The following is a 22,753-nucleotide window of genomic DNA, read 5'->3' on the forward strand; positions in this document are numbered from 1 at the left end:
TATCAGAGCGCTGCTGTCTCTGACAGCTCCCTGACACATTACTGAGCTGCCCTCGGGCACAACCACATCTACACTACTGAGAAAAAAAAAGAAATGGACCAAGCCAAAAATGGCAAAATATTTAATGGTCTTTTAATGGTCTTAACCATTTTAATCACAAATCACTGGTCAGGAAATTAGGAAGAATTGCACAAATACTGTAGCAGTATACTCTAGCATTCAGTGTAACACTAAATAAACGTATAAGAACTAGTAGATGTGCAGCACGTCAAATAGAAACTTGGTGTCCACCAACTGATGGCACGTTGCAACGGCCGTTTCCATTGTACATAGCTTTGATAATTAAGGGGAGTGATCATGTTTTGTCATGTCACAGCGTGCTGCTCACGTCCAGTGTAGAAATGGTGCCACTGTAGAAACACCTGTTTCTGAAGACTGTTTGAATGGTACATCATAAGATCAGACAAACAATCATCTAACATGAGATGTCATGGAGAGCAATATGTGTATGTGCACACTCAAACATAACCGCCTTGTCTATTTTTAAATCTGCTGCCTTCAGTGTGTGCGCTGTGGTTTGCTTCAGGTGTCAGCTGCTAGCATGATTTCTAGATCTTCTGCTTAAGACATCACTATCAAAGACATTACCTGTGTCTGTTAACATTAACTATGAGAGAATTGATTTAGCTTTCCCTTCTTGCCGCCTTGTATTAACGAATACGCCTGCGCATAGTTGACCTTCAGTTAAGGTCACTAAGGTCGTGTGTGTTTCTGTGTAAGTGTGTGTGGAGTCTGCAGGTTTGCATCAAAACAATGTCAGTCTCCTCTGGTGTGGTTCAGAGCTGCTTTTGGTGAGCTGCAGGCAGATATATCCAGAATAATGAAACCTCACGCTGTGTGTGGAATGAGATTAGAGCCTGACCTGCTGCTCTTCTGTTCTTGGGAGTCCTTGAATTGTGCTATTAGCCTCTCTCCTCATTCTTGTGGTTCAAACCTCATCCTGTTTGTGTGATCTTGTAGCTGAGGTGTCCATTTTGTCCGAGGCGGCAGTTTTTTTTTTTTTTTACTTTGACGTACAATGCTGTGGTGGTTGTGGTGATGTGCAACAACAAACAACATCAACGGTGGGCCAAAACCTACACCACAATGAAACACGAGGGTGACTGAATCTGACGTTGACCTTCATTTGTTTGGAAACAGACTAAAAAAATTGAGTTAATTGTGAGTCTCCATCTGATAAGCTTGCTGCAGTAGTCTGTGTTACCAGTGTTACTTGGTGTTCAGCCATACAGTGATTACATTACTTGGCCACCGCGGCACCATTAACCACTGTCGTTTTACAGTTTTATAGGAATAAAAACCATTTAGTTAAGTTAGACAACTGACGCTACAGTTATAAACTGTAAGCTTTTGCTTTGCTCCATACACCACGAGCTACAGAGATGCAGTCAGATTTCTCTTATTACGTGACAAGAGTAAGGAGAGTTGACTGCCAAGACAGTGGCGGAGGATTTGGTGCACAACAGATCCAGAGCATAATGGACAAATATCAAATCAAATGTTCGGTCAGTACCGCCACTCCCTATACACAGAGTATGTTTTATTGTGAATTTGAAAGTAAAAAGCGAGCATGCATTCAAAAGCGATTTCAGTACCCCCTACCTCATCCTACAGCTCTGTGCTGAAACAGTTGACACTTTTGTGCTTTTATTGGCAATTCACATGTCATCTTCTGATTGGTTGCAGGAGCACGACATTGAGACTCCACGTGGCGTCCTTCACGTGACTTTGAGAGGGACCCCTAAAGGCAACCGGCCAGTCATTCTCACCTATCATGACATCGGACTTAACCGTAAGTTGTCCCATATATTCAAAGTTTGGTTTTCCGGTCTCAGAATGTGCCATTAGAGCTCACCTACTTGAAGAGGACAAGAATGGATGGTCTAGATTAGGGATGCACTGATACCATTTTCTGGTACTCACCGATACCGATGCTTATACATTTATTAATTTCTCTCTTTTTTTTTTTTTTTTTTTTTTTTTGTGGTGACGTAGTTTTCCAAGCACAACACAGTGAGATTAATGAATGTAGGACTGCTTCTTTATTATTACTCTAATGAAAAAAGTAATCATTTTTGTGCTTGTCACAAACTTAAAGAACAAAAATTTTACAGTGTCCAATAACCTTCAAAGGGCATAATTACCAATATATATAATTGTTGTTATATAAAAAGAAATTTACAAACAAATTACAAACAATACAACAAATACTATAGAGATACAAATGAAATAAACTTGTTTTTCAGATACAGTGGTCATTATTTACCATGTATACAGAGAGAGAGAGAGAGAGAGAGAGAGAGAGAGAGAGCAAGCACACTCCGGCCTGTGTCATTCAGCGCGATTCCGCCTATCCCGCCTTCACTAATTGATAACAAATGATTGAAAGCATGCAGTTTGCAATGTGTGGGTTGTCATCATTAATTTTGAAGTATTTCCACACCCCTGAGGCTGACATTGTTTCTGCTGCTGTACATGAGCTTGGTATTGGCCCGATACCGATACTGGTATCGGTATCGGTGCATCCCTAGTCTAGATCAGTGTTTCTCAGCCCTTTTCCTGGAGGTACACCAACCCTGCATCTGAATATGCCTACTTCCCTTTTATATAGTAGGTAAAAAACCGAATGTGAAATTAGTAGGTTCAAATTCGTAGTATTCATTAAAAAACAGTAGAAAAAAGTACCTGCTACCATCAAAATTCTGAAGTGCACATACAATGAACATTTTACTATCCCACAAGGCCACGAGAGAGGAGTTGTGAATGATCATAAAGTGACGCAACTGACATTGTGTATAGTACAAGATGAAGGTTGTATATCTGAATTTCACACTCTATAGAACATGCTTTTTTTAATGGTTGCAAAGTTCATTCCTCATCAAATATAGTACCTACTCAGTGTGCGATTTCAGTTGCACCTCAACACTACACCTTTTCAAAAAAAAATTTTTTTTCTTTTTTTGGAGTGTATATACAACTAATTGCAAAATGAGAGCCAGAAAACTGATTTACAGGGCACTGATGATGGTAGTTAATTGGGTCTAGTAAAACAGTTGTTTCAGAAATGTCTTGTTGAACCCAAGGGATCTTTTTTTTGTCTGATTATTGATTTATGAAAAACATGTTTGAGAAGTGTCTGTGATAAACAAGTGCTTTGTTGTTCTCTTGCGACACAGATAAGTCATGTTTCAACACACTATTTAACTTCGAGGACATGCAGGAGATCACCCAGCACTTTGCTGTGGTCCATGTTGATGCTCCAGGCCAGCAAGAATCTGCACCTCCTTTCCCCACTGGGTAAGACAAACTACCAAAACTACAACTGGCTCAAAACCATAATATATCCAATCCTAAATTCACAAAACTGGTCTGTGCAAACGTTTTGCCCTCTAAAGTTTCAAACAATAAATACCGTTTTGGCGCTGTTATTGTGGTGCGACATATCAAGCGAAGCTGCAGCTAGCATGCGTGAACTATCATCTTTTCTGCTTTACTACTAGTTACAGCATGAAATAAACATGAATGAACATCAGAAGGTATGTTGAAAGATACAGTACAACGTCATGTCTCATGTAATCGCTCAGAGTCAGTTTCACAACCACGGAAAGACATCAATAAAACAGCTTGTAAACAATGTCACATAATGTTATATTTACCTCAGAAATGCCATTCAGTGTCCATAAACTTGATAGACAGCCAGAAGAGGAGCATTTTACACTGAGTGTAAAAAAAAAATCACTTAATGATGGAAAATTTTCAGTTAACGAGAACTTTGGTGTAACCACACCTTTACTGCTGACAGTGTTTACACATTCACTTGAAAATAATTAAAGCTGGACTAATTTGTCACTCTTGCCTCTGTCCTCTTTCCCTCAGGTACCAGTACCCCACTATGGATGAGCTTGCTGAGATGTTGCCATCAGTTCTGACCCAGCTAAAGTGAGTCCGAACCTCACGTCATAACATGATACCTAATCCAGTACAATTAGATAAAAATTAATCCCATATGTTCACAAAATCCTGATGGGCATTCCTTCTATTAAAGTCTCAAATAGCTTATGTGTGTTTTTAGTAATATATGCCGGTTAATGAATGATTTAAATGCTTTAACAGAATCAACAGTGTGATTGGTATCGGTGTGGGTGCAGGAGCTTATATCCTCACTAGACTGGCTGTAAGTAAAATATCTTCCATCTTATTTTGTTATAATGACCAATTAGTGTGACCAGATATGTTGTAATAACTAACTGTTAGTTGGAGTAGCTTATGGTGGTAATGAGACATTAGGTGTTTAATTGAGCAGCTGAATGAAATTGAGTTCATGAGAGGTGAAGTTTATTGAAGTATGAAGTAACCATCTGTCTTCAGGCTTTAATAAGAGACTCATAGTTCACACATACTTTCACACTCTCACCCTACACAAAGCCCTCATTCACCATCTATGCACAAACATACACGCTTGAGATAGATACCCTCATAAACCTATTCATTACGACGTCATACACATTCGAACACACTCACTCTCATGTTTCCTGCTGGTTATTATCAAGGTATGAAAAGATAAAGGGTTTTTCCTCAAATTATCTGAAGAATGTGGCTCTCCATGGCCTTCTTTCACTACTTACTCCAATACTTCAGTCCAGCATATCACACTCTCACTCTTCTAACAGCTTGCAGTGCACGTTTTCATATTTCTTGCTCATCGAGCCCTGTGAAATCAGATGGCCAATTGGAACAAGCACACACCTACGCAGTTCTGCAGAACAACTGCGGTACTGTAAACTATTTAAAATAATTTGAATTACACCTTGGTTGTCACATGCTTGTCAGTAGACATGCGGTCATGTAAGTGCATTGCATTTCTCTGCATGCCTTTCTAGCGTCAATGCACAGCCTTATGCAGAGAAAAAAACTAAGAGGTGTGAAACCTGAATCTTGTTTCCATCACGATCACTATCAGAAGACATTTGATTTGTTCAGCTGTCTATAGCTGAAGTTCTTTGTTAAAACCAAGTGTGAGCCTTTGCATTAATTCAGTGCTCTGGACACTGACATACTGAGAACTTGGTTAATGTGTTGATGTCGATAACTGGTTAGGTCACTTCAATAAAAGGTTTAGCTTGGTCACTGCTGAGGTTAAAGCTGCATGGCTTTACTTTGTTGCATTCTCAAGACGTCTTACTTCTGTAATGTGACGTATTTTAGTGTGAAACAGAATATTCAACAAGACAATGTAGGCGTGAACATCATCGCATCCACTTTTTAGTCTGTTGTGCTGGCTGAGTTCACCCCTGAGAGCATCTCTATGTATCCCAATTACTTGAATTCCAGTCCTATAATATTTATTAAATTACTTTTAAGGCCAATTCACACTGCACCGACAGACGCAGACCAACGCAGTGGAAAAGCACCTAAAATGTACATTTCACTTGAAACAGCTACTTGGCTATTAACATTTACTGTAACATTATCCAGTAACCAGCACAATTAGTAATGTTCACCAAAATGAAAACATGTTGCAGATGTGGAAGTGTTTATACTCTTTTGATGATTGTTTTTGAAGACAAATCTTTTTTACTCTTGTGTTTCCTGTGATATAATTTTTGTGCTCCCAGGCCAATAGCAATGTGTTTGAGTTAGATTATTCAATGACCCTATAGAATTCAAGAATCTGTCTCATTAGTCTGTTCAGTTGGCTTCATGTCATGCACCTAATGCCCTGAGTGTTAAAGTCAGTATTAGCCGTAATGATGGACTGATCCATGTGATGTTATTCTCTAGCTGAATGAGCCTGCTTTGGTGGAGGGATTGGTTCTCATCAATGTGGACCCCTGTGCTAAGGGCTGGATCGACTGGGCTGCCTCTAAGGTAAAATTGTGAATGCACTGTCAAATTAAGTTGTTAATGTAGTGCAGTTAATTATTAAATGAATAATTACTTAAAATGACACAAAACTGATACTGGTACTGTCCCAATGACAAGCTGCAAAGGCCTTTTTTTCACTTTTTCTTACACTGTAGGCAATTATAATGGACTTATGTTCAATAATATGGAAACAAAGCACGCAATATATTGACAATTTGTAATTGATACAGAATGGTTTACCCATCTGCCACAGTGGACTTATACAATAGCCTTTGTATTATCTTCTTTTGGATGCTTTAGTCAAAAAAGAATGTTGATACAGGTGGTTATTTGCATTTTAATTGAATCAGAATTTCATGTAATCCTTTTACATGTTTGATTATTTTGTCTTTAATTTATTGACTATTATGCATATTTATTCCCAGAAAATATTATACTTCCATTATTAGCTACAAGCTAACTCTAATCATTCCTCCATACTTCAGATTTCTCAACAGATTAGTGTACTTGATCTTCTTAAGGTTTTCCGTTGTAAAGCGCATAATAACCTTACAGGTCAAATTGCTACAATAATGAAAAGTGCTCAAGTCAGTGGAGGTGCTGGGAACAAGATTTGTATGATCTTCAAACATCTCAACTACAGATTGTTCTTTTTCACTGTGGCGGTGTGTTTCTGCTTTAGCTATCTGGATGGACCAGCAATCTAGTAGACATTGTGATGGCACACCATTTCAGCACGGTAGGTCTTAAATATGATATTCACTACAACATCTGTGAGAGAATTCTCTCAGGGAAAAAAAGTGTTCAAAAATAATAGGTCATCTCTTAAGAGTCTTGTTCATGAGCTGAGTTTTTTGTACCTCAGGACGAGCTGACAGAGAACCAGGAGATCATTCAAACTTACCGTCTGCACATCGCTCAGGACATTAATCAGGACAACCTGGCTCTTTTCTGCCAATCCTACAACAGGTGACATTATCAAAACCCTGATTTAGGACCAGTTCACATACTGATCATTGTCATATGAGCTGATCTTGAAAAGTTTTTTTTTCTCCTTATTGCAGTCGGCGAGATCTGGAGATTGAGAGGCCCATCCTGGGACTTAATGAAAATACAGTCAAAACACTGAAGTAGGTTAATTGGTTGTCTTTTTTTTTTTTTTTTTTTTTTTTTTTACTCTTCTCTTCCTTACAATTTTATGTCTCCCTTCTCTTGCTGTTTAGATGTCCTTCCCTGCTAATAGTTGGTGACACATCACCAGCAGTCGAGGCTGTGGTGAGTGACTAATCAAAAACACTGCCATTTTACGTCTATGGGCAGTGAGAGAGAACACGATGTGCTTTTTAAACGAATCAGTATGTTTGATCTTATTGTCTCCTTGTAGTGTTTTTCTGTTCAGACTGTAACAGTGACATCACATCCAAAAAGGGGCTAATCAGCATAACATCTTATGCACTTGTGCTCGTTGTAAAGCACTCCTTATTTACTGATTGCTTACTCACTTATGTTAAGATATCTTGTCCATACATGTGCAGAAATGAAATATCTGTACCTCTGGTCTTGGATCCTGATTGGCTGATACAGCAATTTCATCTGTGCTAAAATCCTTTATATAGTAACAGCTTGTGTTGTAATTAAAGGTGTGGCTCCTACTCAGTTTCCCTAATAAGAAACACAAGGGTGGCACTTTAAATAGTTTGTTTTAGTGCAGCATTGGTCATTTTATCTGTCTATACCTTCCATTCTGTTTCTAAAATGACCAGGTGGGATTTTATCTGTTGTTTTTTTGTTGTTTTTTTCCACAGGTTGAATGCAACTCGAGGTTAAATCCAACCAAGACTACTTTACTCAAGGCATGACAGCTTTTTCCCTCCTAGAACAATGTTTTGTTACAGAGATGCAAACTTGTCACCTTTTGGCAAAAATTGTCATTTTGGTTCTAATATATCATTTGTGTCATCATGCAGGGATGGGCAGTATTTCAGATGCATGTATTTGAAATACAAAATACTATTTTGTATTTTAATGCCTTTGAGAAAAAATCAAATCTAATTTGTATTTAAATACATTTCAGTTTAGTGGTTTTGAGTTTTCAGAATACATAAAATACTTTGTGGCATTCAACCTTTTTTATTAAGCTGCTGATTTCCTGTGTCAACTAGTTCAAGCCCCCCAAACCCAACTTTCATGCACATGAGCTGCAGCTGTGTGACTCTATCTAGTGCTGTGTTTTATGCATTAAAAGGATAGCTCACCCAAAAATGAAAATTTTATCATCATTTACTCACCCTCACGTTGTTCCAAATCTGAGCTAAACATAAAAGAAGATATTTTATAAGGGACTTTCCTTGCAATTAATGCTAGGATAACACGCCTGCGTCTCCTTCGATTAGAATAATGGAGTGGCTGTGATATACTAACATCTGTTGCCATGATTTTTTTTTAAATGACTTATCGCAAGAGGAAAAAAAAAAACATTTTAGTCACATAACATCAGTTAATGGAAATGCTGTCATTTCACAAAGTTTTTTTCAAATGTCGATAAAAACCAATCAAAAGTAATGCGCAAATCTGTAATGGAAACTCGGCTAATGTTGATTACTGTTTGATTAATGTTAAAATGGAACATTATTCAGATTTGCCTTCAGTTAATATGAAGGAATAAAAAGCACTGGCAAGAGGAAAAATTGCATTAGCCAGTCAGTCTTGATAGTTAATCATTTATCTAGCTAGTCAAATGTGTTTAACCATTAATGTTTGTTAGGACTAACAATGGGGATATATTATGAATATATAAATATGAGGAGATATATTGTGGCAATAAGTAATAAAGAGCGGGACATGTTTGATGAAAAGAGAAGAGAGAACTTTTATTTTCTATTCCACACTGACAGGCAGCTTTCTGTGCACGGATAAATGGTCAAATACACAAGAATATGTAAAAATCTGAGTATTCGTGTAAACACAGTCGGTTTATGTCTTGAGTGAAGGCAAACAGTTGGGAGAATCAAATGTGTATCAATATATTGGATCAGTGCATCAGCTCTTACGGTTAACAGCCTAATATACTGATGCTTTCTGTGTCATTAATGTTAAAGGATTAGTTCACTTTCAAATGAAAATTACCCCAAGCTTTACTCACCCTCAAGTAGAGTTGTCAAAAGTACTGACTTCTGTACCTAGTCGGTACTGAAATTTTAAAAATGTGACTCTTTGAGCGCTGTTGAGCGGATTCAGGAACACCTCTGATTGGCCATTGTGTTCACGGCTCATCAGATATGTCTGTGATTGGCTTCAATGATCAACGCTGTAAAAACATTGTAAATAGTCATCAATGAAGCTCTTCACCGAGCGCTTATACAGATACACACGGGAGGCGGACCAGTCTGCTGATAGACATCTGCTTTCAAACGCTGCTGTGCATTAATCATTGAAGCCAATCACAGACATATCCGAAGAGCGCGTTAACACAATGGCCAATCAGAGGTGTTTATGAATCCGCTCAACAGCGCTCAAAGAATCACATTTTTAAAAGTTCAGTACTGATAGGTACCGAAGTCTGTACTTTTGACAACTCTACCCTTAAGCCATCCTCAGTGTATATGACTTTCTTCTTTCTGATGAACACAATCGGAGTTATATTAATAAATATCCTGACGCATCAGAGCTTTATAATGGCAGTAAGCGTTACCAAACAAGTATGAGCTGAAGAAAGTGTCTCCATCCACATCCATCCATCATAAATGTACTTCACACGGCTTGAGGGGGTTAATAAAGGCCTTCTGAAGTGAAGCGATGCGTTTGTGTAAAAAAAACTATCCATATTTAACAAGTTATGAAGTAAAATATCTAGCTTCTGCCAGACCGCCTTCCGTATTCAACTTAGGAAAAAAAAAAGTGTGAACTGGCGTCGCATCAATTAATCTTTTTCCGTAAGTTTTTCCGTAAGTACGGAAGGCATAGGACGTAGGGTAAGCTTTTTGAACTACTAGAGTTTTCACTTTCTTCGTAAGCCGAATACAGAAGGCAGTCTGGCGGAAGCTAGATATTTTTATTATGGATATTTTCTTTTACACAAATGCATCGCTTCGCTTCAGAAGGCCTTTATTAACCCCCGGAGCCGTGTGGAGTACGTTTATGATGGATGGATGTGGATGGAGACACTTTCTTCAGCTCATACTCATTTGGTAACGCCTACTGCCATTATAAAGCTTGGATATGGATGCGTCAGGATATTTATTAATATTTCTCCGATTGTGTTCATCAGAAAGAAGAAAGTCCTAGGATCACTTGAGGGTGAGTAAACAAAAGACAGAGACACTGCTCTTGACTGAATAACTTTTGAAACTTTAAGTATCAGTGTGTATTTAATTCATACAATGAAAACTATGCAGTGTTTTATTTTACATTTGATTACATTTCTTACTTCTGTTAGGTAGACCTACCTGAAAAACTGTGCACTATTTAATTTGTATATTTGTTTTATTGTATTTGTTTGTCCTATTGCTTGTCATTTTGTTTTTGTTCTTATTTTTACTGACTGTTTACTTGTCCTCAATAATTGCTTGAGAACTTTTTACTTACATTAGTTATCCTAGTATTAGTTTTTGCTGTGGTATTGAAACTGATATTGAGAATAGTGAAATTTCACTGGTATTTAAAATGTTGGTATCTTAACCTTATTTCCAAGAAGAAACAACAACAACTAAAAGACTATATCATGATGATATATTGTTACTGTGTAAAAAGTACTCATATCGTGATCTAAGATTTTGGTAATATCACCCATCTCTACTCCTTGCTAAATAGCAAGAAAAGTTCCCACAGTTTTACACATGATTTATTTAGTAGTGTTTACCAGTTAATGGCATTGTCGCACAGGCGGTGCCTTAAACACCATCTTTTTTAAATGTTGGTGGTGGTAAAAGGTATCAAGTCGATAGATGTCTAAAACACACATGCACACCACCATGTCGTCAGTCATTTAATATATACAAATGACTGTATTTTTATTTAAATACAAATGTCTGCACAGTATTTGGTATTTTGATACAGTCAACTGAGGTATTTTGTTTTGTTTTTTTTTTAATTTAAAATACATTTTATGTATTCATGCCCATCTCTGTCGTTAAGAAAATTCGATGAGTTTTTGAGGTTTTTTTCAAGTGTTTGAAGCGTTGCACTGTGTTCTTCTACACACAAGCAGATCCGGTGTTCTCAGTCTCAGAGCGGCTTGTTTCACAGTAAATGCTGCTCCACAAAAACCGCTGTGAGTTTAGGTCGCTTATAACATGCATTTAAAAATGCAAAGCACACAGCTATGTTCCCAAAATTGTAATCAGAGAATCATTTATAAATTTGTAGTCTCCTTGTGGTTTTTCGCCAAAAGTAAAGCTCAAGTGTCACCCTTTTCACCCCTGATGAGTTTGCATCCCTGCTTTTTGTGTGTGTGTGTGTGCGCGCGTGTGTGTGTGTGTGCGCGCGCGTGTGTGTGTGCGCGCGTGTGTGTGTGCGCGCGTGAGCGCACTTTTAGTATGATGAAATTAATTGAATATTGTCCTCTCCTCCTTTCTTCAGATGGCAGATTGTGGTGGACTTCCCCAAGTTGTCCAAGTAAGAATAAAAGACAACACCATTATGTCTGGCACAGCATCAGTTTGATATAGTTGGGAATGTAGTATTAAATGTGAATGTTTTCTACTTTCAGCCGGGTAAACTCGCTGAGGCTTTCAAGTACTTTGTCCAGGGAATGGGCTACAGTAAGTATCTGTCCACTTTCTCTTCTCTCCAGGCCACTTTAATGTTGAGCATTTGATCGTATCATCTTTCTCAGTTTACATTATATTTATCTTCACTGTTTGTATGAAATTTGTTTCTTGTTTGCATTTCGTGTCTGAAAGCATCTTGTTGTTAGATAGATGTCAGCATCATCTCAACTTAGTCAACAACTTACATACTGTATGTCCCCAGTGCTTTAATACTGTCATAAATACTCGCACATCTGATAATAACATCTAAAACAGCAGCAGGAACTATGGCACATTCAAGGGTGAGAGAGCAAACCCTGCCTGTTCAAAGAAACTACATGAACCCTCAGATGTTATGAACATAATAATCTGCCACAGTGGAACATATATCCACTACTGATCTGACTTTACAACAAAAGCATCCGGTCGGTATTCTTGAGTAAAGCAGGTCTCAGATCAGCCCTCGGCTACACTAACACATGACTTGTCTTCCGTGTGGCTGTGCAGTGATGCGCCCTTCAGCGTGTAAGTACACTAGTCTTCCTCTAAGAGCATGATGTGTGGCATGAGCCTTGTGTGACAAACCTTCTCTGATCTTCAGGTTTAATATCTTTTGTGCCCTAAAAGATCCTTGACTGCACAATGGTTTGCATAGCATGGAAACTTTATTCCTGTATTACCTCAAGTGTGATGGTATTTAAAGGTGAAGTGTGATGCAAAAGTAATGGTTTGTTTCCACAGTTCTTGGCAAGTCTATAAAGAATCCCGAAAGTTCTCTTACAAGCCTATGCCTTGTTAAACAATATAGATGGTTATTAATTTTTTATGTACAGTAATGCAAATCACACCTGACATACCTGGAAAATAAAATGCACTCTAATTTCAATAAGCTCCTACAGATATTTTCATATGCATTCACTTTTAGGAGTTCAACACCAATATGCAAGTGGTATTAATGTAAACTGTGGTTTTCAAATAGAGCCTGTCAACAGCATCAATATTTTAGGCTTTGTTTGCCATTTTTTACCAATAATAATAATTAACCGAACAGGCTCATTCATCCTGAAGCGCACTCCTTTCAAATGTTTGGAATTGGTAAGACTATAATGTTTAAGGTTTTAATATTGTTGAAGGAAGTCTCATGTTCATCAAGGCTGCATTTATTTGATCAAACATACAGCAGAAACAATATTGTGTTCTATAATTTCAATTTAAAATAAATAATTAATAATAATAATAATAAATTTCTATTTTAATATATTTAAAAATATAATTTATTCCTGTGATCAAAGCTGAATTTTCAGCATCATTACTCCAGTCTTCACTGTCACATGATCAGTCAGAAATCATTCTAATATGATGGTTTAATGCTCAAGAAACTTTATTATTATCAATGTTGAAAACAGTTATGCTGCTTAATATTTTTGTGTGAAACCATGATGCATTTTTTTTTTTTTCAGGATTCTTTGAATAGAAAGTTCAAAACAATTTATTTGAAATAAGTCTAATATTATATATGTCACTTTTTTTATTTTGTCACTTTTGATGAATTAATCTTTGCTTAATGAAAGTATTACTTTAAAAAAAAAAAATCATAGTGAAACCTGAACTTTTGAACGCTAGTGCACCCCTGCTAAGCTCTTGATTTGACCGTCCAGAGACTGTTTCTGTCTGACACATTCAACACTAGCAACAGTTATTAGTGATAAGGTGTTTTGAGAGTGTGAGGAACGTGATCGAAAGTGGCCAGACTCATTTGAAAATGCTCACATTTTGACGTGATTAGTCACATTCCTCCTCCATAATTACTAATCTAATCCTGAGATCGGTTGACCTTTTTGTAAGTCTATTTTTGTGCTTCTAAGTAAGAAACACAGCCCCCCATTAGGAAACAAACTCACTGAATGTAATTCAAAACATCTTGATTTTAGAGGTGTACAACTTGCTCTGACTCCATTACTGACTTCATTATTATAAGTGATTCTGAAATTTGGTCATTATTTTTCTTGAAATAAAGTGATTCTGAAATTTGGTTAGTTCAGTTCAATGAATTTGTACAATTTATGATACTACTGACTAATTAAATAGTCAATAATTTCATAAATTGAAAAAGAGAAAAAGAAAGAAGAATTTGCTGATTATTGATTACTGAGTATAAAACAAGACCAGCATTCACAGAATGAATGTTAGATAAAAAAAATTAAAAAAAATATTGAATGAACTTTGTGATTTATTACAGTAATTATCAACTATTAAAGTCGATAATCAATGAATGCCATTTTCATTGCTGAATGTGATGCATCGCAAAAAAACAGTGCATTTTCATACCCTAGATGTTTGAAATGTTGATTTTAGAAGTTTAAAGACGATTAAAGCCCATCTCTATGAGACACTCACTAAACACCTTGTAAACTTTGATATGTTTGTGTTTTGGACAGTTGTTCTGAAATTGGTTTGACCAAGTTTCACTTAAAGGGTTAGTTCACCCAAAAATGAAATTTCTGTCATTAATTACTCACCCTCATGTCGTTTCACACCTGTAAGACCTTCGTTCATCTTCTGAACACAAATTAAGATAGTGAGGCCTCTATTGACAGCAAGATAATTAACACTTTCAGTGCCCAGAAAGGTACTAAAGACATATTTAAAACAGTTCATGTGACTACAGTGGTTCAACCTTAATGTTATAAAGTGACGAGAATACTTTTTGTGCACCGAATCAGTGGTTCGGAGCACCAGAGTCATGTGCTTTCCGCCAACAAGGTTTCATTATGTCATAAGTGTTTCGAAAGTTTAATAGTTCACGTAACTTTGGCAGTTTGATACACGCTCTGAACCACTGATTCAAAACAAGATTCGTAAAGCTTCGAAGCTTCATGAAGCAGTGTTTTGAAATCGCTCATCACTAGATATTGTTGAATAAAGTCCTTATTTTGTTTTTTTGGTGCACAAAAAGTATTCTCGTCGCTTCATAACATTAAGGTTGAACCACTGTAGTCACATGAACTGTTTTAAATATGTCTTTAGTAGCTTTCTGGGCATCTGAAAGTATTAATTATCTTGCTGTCAATAGAGGCCTCACTGAGCCATCAGATTTTATCAAAAATATCTTAATTTGTGTTCTGAAGATTAACGAAGGTCTTACAGGTGTGAAACGACATGAGGATGAGTGATAAATGACAGAATTTTCATTTTTGGGTGAACTAACCCTTTAAAGCTGCAGTCCGTAAGTTTTGCCTCTTGTCGCCATCTCTGTTCGAAACCTGCAATTGCAGTTATTTGCGGAATTATCAACTTTACTTGGGTTGTGCATTGGCACGGCTTCTCAGCGCGGATGAATTTAATGTTTTGAGAAGAATGTGTGGCTCTGTCACCACACCGGTGTGGATACTGTACTTTGGGATGTAATGACACACTCGAATTAGAACATATTATTACAAGCTTACCGTTGTGAATCAGGCTAAAGATAAGGTGATAGTTTTGAACACTGGCTGGTTATGTACTTGCTCAAAATTTGATTTTGGATCATTTTTAACAAAAAAAGTTACAGACTGGAGCTTTAATGTGATGATACATGGGCCAACTTTTTGAGCAATGTTGCTGAGCAATTGTGCTTGGGTATTTTCCCATTGAGAATAAGCAACAAATTTCTATCTGGATACTTCAGATTGAAATTTGTTGGCCATTCTTAATGGGAAAGTACCCAAGCAACACTGCCCGGCAACATTGCTCAAAAAGTTGGCCCGTGTATCATCACTTTTAGTCTGTGCTCCAGGTTAAACCACGATTTTGAGAAGCATTAGCAGAACAAACACTGCTGCTTTTCACGCAAAATATGTAATTACCCATTATATATTGCCATACAGCCTGGTTCATTGGTCCTTTGGGTCGAATTGCTTTCTCCACACAAGTGAACCGCTCGAGAGTTTTTCAAGCAGGCCAAGACCACCTCGTTCAGGCGATCTCGTACGAATTGTTTTTGTGCAGATCCGAGTGCTATTGCCATGTTCATATATGCCAGAATTAACCAAAAACATGCCAGGTTTCGACACACTCCAAAGGTGTGAAAATGCCCAGACACACTATCATACATGTTGACACTTAATTTAAAATGTTCAGGAGTAAAAATTATGTTTTTCACTTTTTCTATATTCTTATAGTAATATTATACTCTTCATACAAATGTAAGCTTTTGATCCAGACAGGAAAATTACCTAACATACATCTGTAGGGGTGTAATTCTTTTGTCTGTGGAAATATTAGTGAATGCAGAATGAGTCACTAAGAAAGCGTAATATTCATTGGTTGATTCTGTCATTGAAATGTTTGTGTTTCAGTAAGGGGAGGGTATCACCGGTAAATTCCACTTTGTGTTTTAAATATGTTTGGTGTGTTTTTGTTCTTTTCTTTGTTACTTTTTTGGGGTGTTTCACCCCTCACAAACCCCAAGAATACGCTCTGTTGAGGGACTGTCCCAACAGAAGACATTTCCCCTCTACAGAGCTTCTCTCACTTTCTCTTTCTGTACTTTCACATTCTGATTGTCCTTTACCACAGTCTGGAACAAAAATATACTAGCCAAGACCAATATTTTTTCTTAATTTAGGTTAAAGTGTTGTATGAATGAAACAGTATAGTGACTGAAGTCTTCTCTCACCACATTTTGTTTTTTGTTCGATTTGTAGTGAATATCCTTGACACCTGCTGACACCTCAGTTTAATACCTTTATAAAATAATCGTATATGTGCAAAAGGGAATCATAACCATTCAAAAATCTTTCCCTAGCCTCTGGCTGCCACTTTTCTTGCATTTTAAATATTTCTGACCACTTAACTAACTGTCAAGGCTATTCCCATCACCCGATCTAACGTCCCCTACTTTCCTTGCGTCTCCTGTAGCTTCTGCTTAATCTTTCCTTTTCTCTATCTTCCCTCTTTCAAAAAGTACTACCAAATAATCTCTCCCTTTCCTCTGTCCCATCTTTTTTTCTCCTCCTTTTGCATTCCCTTTCCCTATCTTCTTTCTTGACCCCTACTACCAATGCCAACAGTCCCTCATGTGCTACTCAGCCACCTGAACAGCGAATCAGGTACCGGGAGATCAGCCAGCACCTTTAGCTGCACCTAAGCCTGTCATCTCAACCTCTCTTGCTTCCTGTCCTCACTGTCTGTCCGTCCCAGTCACGTGCATACAGATGTCTTTATGTCTCTGCATCATGACATTTGAAGCATGGTAAATGGACATGTGTGGGTTTGTTGTGAATGTTTGTATATGATTATAAGCTGTCTGAGAGAATGTGTTTGTGCACACTGTCCACAATCAACAGACATCTTATGTTCTTTTATGATTCTTCTAGGAACATGCCTTTACTTTGCATGCCATTCTGCATTGTTTGAAGTTTACTATTCATTTTGCTGCAACGGTACAAATGAATTTGAGCTTGATCCTGACACGAGGATTCTCTTGGGAGAATAATGACTGCAGTGTCCAAACAGTGGTTGTGTTGCCTCAAGATTCTGAGATTTATAGAGTGCTGCAGGAATGAGTCCTACAACCTGGAAACAGTTTAGAATTGAAATCGTCCCAAAGTCGATGGGTTTTTTGAATGGGTTTTTGGTTAAATGCTTGAAATAAGGTCTGAAGTTAATGCTAGCTATAGATATTTTTACTTACGGGGATTGTATTTAGGCTTCAAAATCAATACAAGTTGTGTTCGTCTGTGAAGATTATCCTCATGAACGGGTCACAGATCCTATTTTCTGCAATGATTCAAAATCTAATGGAAAAATCCTAGTTGAGGGAACCACTGTGATTGGAAGTTCCTGGTTGGCCTATAAAAATGTGTCATCCTTGCAGCACTCCTATTTAGACTATGTATTCAGAAGAGGCGTTGTTCTTAGGGTGTCTGAATGCCAATTTGCATACTATTCGTTCTGTATAATATACGAGAACAGAGTTACTTTGTTCTGAATCGTAGTGTATTAAAAAGTAGTAAGTCAAAGTCTTACTGATGAGCTTTTGAGATTTTCATGTCCTTAAGGTGTATATCAAAAACAAACATACAATGTGATTACTGTAGTCTGATTCTTAAACAACTCGTTTATTTTAGCCCAATTCCCAAAATAAAACTACTCTTATGAGCTAGTTCTTTTAATAAATAGTTAAAAATAAGTTTTGAATTGGTTTGAAACACTGCCACAGAGAGAATTTTTTTTTCATACTGTATCTAATAGGGGTGTGACGAGATCTCATGCCATGAGATCTTGTGAGGTTAAAATGTATGTGAAAAGCTGTCTCACGATATTGCCATGACGAAGTGTGAGGGTGAAATTAGGATTAGAATATGCCTACATTTACATTATGCCTCCACTGTCGTTTTGATTTTTATAGAAATAAAAACCATTTAATTCAGTTGGATAACGGTCGCTTCAGTTCCATTCAGCTCATCTAACACGAGCAGTAAAGTCGTACATAGTGCAGCAGGAATCAGAGTTCACTGATCATGTGAGGAGAGTAGTGACTGACAAGACAATAGCAGAGGATTCGTTGCACAGCAGAGCCTAAGTTTCTGACAAATGTCTGATCTTATAGAATGCACGCTCAACACCGGCACTCCCTTTTCACAGAGTACGCGCGACAGCGAAAGTAAAATGTGAGCATGCATTCAAACACCATTTCAATACCCCGCATTTTGAAAGTGGCTCCGTGATGCATGCAAATATCTCCCAATATGAAAGCTATCTTAAAGGGTTAGTTCACCCAAAAATGAAATTTATGTCATTAATTACTCACCCTCATGTTGTTCCACACCCGTAAGACCTTTGTTCATCTTCGGAACACAAATTAAGATATTTTGATGAAATCCGATGGCTCAGTGAGGCCTGCATTGACAGCAAGATAATTAACACTTTCAGATGCCCAGAAAGCTACTAAAGACGTATTTAAAACAGTTCATGTGACTACAGTGGTTCAACCTTAATGTTATGAAGCGACGAGAATACTTTTTGTGCGCCAAAAAAACGAATAACGACTTTATTCAACAATATCTAGTGATGGGGGATTTCAAAACACTGCTTCATGAAGCTTCGAAGCTTTGTGAATCTTTTATTTCGAATCCGTGGTTCGACGAGTGTATCAAACTACCAAAGTCACGTTCCCCAGTGGTGAATCATTGAAATTTTGAAACACTTATGACAGAACGAAGCCTCGTTTACTGAAATCATGTGACTTTGGCAGTTTGATACACGCTCTGAACCACTGATTCGAAACAAAAGATCCATAAGCTTCGAAGCTTCATGAAGCAGTGTTTTGAAATCGCCCATCACTAGATATTGTTGAATAAAGTCACTATTTTGTTTTTTTTTGGGGGGGCACAAAAAGTATTCTCGTCGCTTCATAACATTAAGGTTAAACCATTGTAGTCACATGAACTGTTTTAAATGTCTTTAGTAGCTTTCTGGGCATTGAAAGTGTTAATTATCTTGCTGTCAATAGAGGCCTCACTGAGCTATCGGATTTCATCAAAAATATCCTAATTTGTGTTCTGAAGATGAACAAAGGTCTTGCAGGTGTGGTGAGTAATTATTGACAGAATTTTCATTTTTGGGTGAACTAACCCTTTAAGACTAATAGAAAACTGTTATTAATTTTTTTTTTTTTATACTGTTTTTAATTCTCTGATCAATTTGTGGAAATGATATCAGTTAGGAGGTCAGAAGTTGTAGAAGTTCATAAATCATGTACAGTTCTAAGGTCTGAAGAGACTCGAATCATACAGGAGAGAAGCCAGTCAGTTGAGTTTGTGTCAAAACCTTTTACAGTGCTCGAGTATTGTCTTTTACTGCATATGATAATTCATACTCATGAAGTAGAACTGAAATGACATACAAGATGATTAGTTAAAACATTTCAAATGCACCTGCAGACTATTTTTCTAGACATGTATTTCGTCATTGAGGATTTCTTAAAAATACTGTGTAAAAAAAAAATCTCATCTCATTCTCATGAACTCAGTCTCATGTCTCGTCTTGTGAGCTAACTGTCTCGTCACACCCCTAGTTTTTAATCAAAATAATAAATTAAATATACCCAAATGAATCAGAATTTAATTGAATCTGTTTCGAAACCCAGTCTTACTTTCCTGCTACAAATATCTGTCAAAGGTGTATGTGCCTTCAGAAGTATAAAAATTGGGATTCAGTTTACTATCCTCATTAACCATCATTTCAGATTGTCACAGTATCTCAATCAGTCCAGCGTTAGTTGAGCAGTGTGCAGATGTGCAGGGGTTCACTCACTCTGAGGAAACTCATTATTCTCCCCTTCCTGGATCTCCATATGTTTGGATCCGAGTGCAAAACTGACTTTCCTGTGAAGCACATGCCCCTCACTCGGGATCCTCCAACAGTCATGCAGCAGCATTAGTCTGTACATGTTTTCAGCTCTGTTCGATTTCTCTCTTCCCTCTCTCAGTGCCCACAGCCAGTATGACCCGATTGGCACGATCTCGCACTCACTCTGCCTCCAGCATGGGCTCAGCGGACGGCTCGCGCAGCCGCGCACATACCAGTTCACAGATGGACGGCGCCACTGGCGGCCCAGTCCACGACAACCAGACCAGACCACAAACCATGGAGGTGTCCTGCTAAAGCACCCAGAACCGAGCCACCATTTCACCTGGGATCATTCGCGTGTTGCCCTTCTGCACCTCAGACCGCTTTCTGTCCGATTCAGGTTTTTTCTGCACTCTGTCTTTGTCTTTCGTTCTTTGTCAACTTGTTCCCTTGTGGCCAGAGAGCAAGTAGACAAAGAAAGAAAGTGGGTCTAATGAAGGGATGCATTGTTTGATGTCAAGTAATCAATGTATTTTAACATACTGGAATATTTCTTCACTGCATGGACGCACACTAACTTTTTTTGCTGATGTTTTTACCTTGTTCTTGATTGGCTTACTACTTTATTACACCATTCTTTTATATTTGTGTCATCCTTCAGAGATTCATTTTCACTCTCAATATGCTTCTTGTGTGTATATTTTGCTGGTGGCTGTTATATATTAAACATTCAGAAGGTATTCTCGTCTGTAGCGGGAGAGTTTTCCTTCCCTCTCTTGCTCTCTCTAAGGTCTTCCTGCCCCTTGTGTTTACTATAGAGATGACCAAACCCCTTCACTTCCTCTTTGTAGACTGATTTCTGGCTTTTAGACGGTTTCTACTTCTCTCACCATATGGCAGCAGCTATTACGGTTTGATTTTGATTGACGGTCTGCTATTTGTAGTGTTTCGAAAAATCTACTGATTAGCATGCCCCTATTTGAAGAGTTCAATAGACATTTATATTAGTATTAATTATGTTTAGCTCTTTCTGCAATTGTTAATTCAGTTTGATTGAATGACTGATTCTGTTTACATGAGTTTTAGACTAGAAGCCCCTTAATAGCGAAGACTTTGCTTAGGTTTGCACACAAGTTCATGTACAATATTTTTCACAGTCTGTGCTTGGGAGATCAGCTACACCAAAACAAGCCAATAGCTGAAGCGAAGATCTGTAGCTCGTTCAAAGAACAGTTATATTTACCATAAAGGGCATCTAGAGGTGTAAAACAGCACGGTTCCTCTAAATGCACTATAGTTGGCTTTTGGTCATAATTCTCCGTTCCTTCTGTACAATGGGCTGATATCCCAATAACCTCGTATTGTTTTGACTACTCCGTTAGTTTCTGAAGTGTTATTGTTATTGGTCTTTATTCTTTTTATTTCAATGGATGGCAATTCCTTGTTGATTGCTGATTGTACCGCTGCCTTGAGTGGGTTTGTAATGATGCGTTGTGGTTTGTCCTCCAAGCATTTAGGGGGCGTTGTACTGCATACTGTCTGCTGAGTATATCGATTTGTACGAATATTGAAATAAAGTAGTTGTACATAAAACTTGTATGTTTCTTTATTTGATTCATTACTATTATTACAGTTTTGTTTTGTTTTTTGTTTTTTGTTTTGTTTTTTTTTTATTATACAGTTTCTAGGACACGTTTCTCAATACTTTCTCTTCACACAATTCCCCTTGCCAACTTTCAGCTTGGCACAGCAATACATTTCACATTCAAAATGCACTAAAAATACCACATATGTGTCTCAAATTAACTCATTCTTTCAGAACACTAGCAAACCTAAAAACAATAGCAACAAGTAGCATTATTATTATTATTTTTTTTTTTTTTTGTACAATTTCTTTACAAAACAAGAATGACACTCTACTGCTTAGAATTCACTACAGTAAATGTGACGTGGTCCATTACAGTACAAAATTACTCTTAGGTTGTTCCCATTTTGTATAGATGGTAATGAAATTGAAAGACTAACATTTAGAACATTTCATTATGGTATTACTGTAGAAATGTAGAAAATGGATGTCTAATTCAGTTTTGTAATATCTAGCTTTTGAAATTAACCCTAGAATGCATGAATCAAAAAAACTACACATGTGCGTAAAGGGGGTCAGAATGACCCGTATCGGAGTTAATGGTATGTACACCGTGTGCAGAATTATTAGGCAAGTTGATTTTTTGATCATATTTTTTCCAAGCACATTTTACAAATTCCAAACCACATCAATCTTAATAACTACTATTAATTTTGTATTTAATCATTTATAAGTGATATATAATTGTTCATGAAGGTTGGAAGTGAAAAACGGCTTACATTCAGGTGTGCAGAATTATTAAGCAGGTTTTCTTTTACAGGTAAAATGAGCCCAAAAAGAGATTTAACTCAGACTGAAAAGTCAAAAATTATTAAATGCTCATGAGAAAGATGCAATACTAATGTAATACTAGAAATTGCAAAGTTAAGGCGTTACCATTGGACAGTGAAATGCTCTTTGGGTCAGCAGGGTCAGACAAAAACAGGTGGAGAAGAAAAGACACACTTCTGTCTTTTCTTCTCCGCCTGTTTTTGTCTGACCCAATGAGCATATTACTGTCCAATGGTCATGCCTTAACTGCAATATCTAGTATTACATTAGTACTGCATCATTCTCATGAGCATTTAATACTTTTTGACTTTTCAGTCTCAGTTAAATCTCT

The 22,753-nt window shown here is 37.3% G+C and overlaps 1 protein-coding gene across 4 annotated transcripts in view; it reads left to right on the top strand.

The window, feature by feature from the left end:
- The window catches only part of ndrg3b (ndrg family member 3b), a 69,456-nt gene extending 47,857 nt beyond the window's left edge, over window positions 1–21,599 (top strand). For 3 of the 4 annotated variants that reach the window (XM_051880766.1, XM_051880767.1, XM_051880769.1), the window contains 14 exons: window positions 1,747–1,852; window positions 3,237–3,357; window positions 3,937–3,999; window positions 4,174–4,234; window positions 5,842–5,928; window positions 6,608–6,664; window positions 6,791–6,894; window positions 6,990–7,055; window positions 7,149–7,200; window positions 7,731–7,778; window positions 11,503–11,538; window positions 11,633–11,684; window positions 16,724–16,762; window positions 20,146–21,599. In XM_051880766.1, coding sequence (XP_051736726.1) covers window positions 1,747–1,852; window positions 3,237–3,357; window positions 3,937–3,999; window positions 4,174–4,234; window positions 5,842–5,928; window positions 6,608–6,664; window positions 6,791–6,894; window positions 6,990–7,055; window positions 7,149–7,200; window positions 7,731–7,778; window positions 11,503–11,538; window positions 11,633–11,684; window positions 16,724–16,762; window positions 20,146–20,321 — 1,068 coding nt within the window. In that variant the 3' untranslated portion in view covers window positions 20,322–21,599. The remainder of the gene's footprint in view (window positions 1–1,746; window positions 1,853–3,236; window positions 3,358–3,936; window positions 4,000–4,173; window positions 4,235–5,841; window positions 5,929–6,607; window positions 6,665–6,790; window positions 6,895–6,989; window positions 7,056–7,148; window positions 7,201–7,730; window positions 7,779–11,502; window positions 11,539–11,632; window positions 11,685–16,723; window positions 16,763–20,145) is intronic. The other variant, XM_051880768.1, reaches the window with a different exon arrangement.
- The last annotated feature ends 1,154 nt before the right edge of the window (window positions 21,600–22,753 follow it).

Source organism: Ctenopharyngodon idella, chromosome 22 (assembly GCF_019924925.1).
Source record: "Ctenopharyngodon idella isolate HZGC_01 chromosome 22, HZGC01, whole genome shotgun sequence".
In the NCBI taxonomy this organism is placed as follows: Eukaryota; Metazoa; Chordata; class Actinopteri; order Cypriniformes; family Xenocyprididae; genus Ctenopharyngodon; species Ctenopharyngodon idella.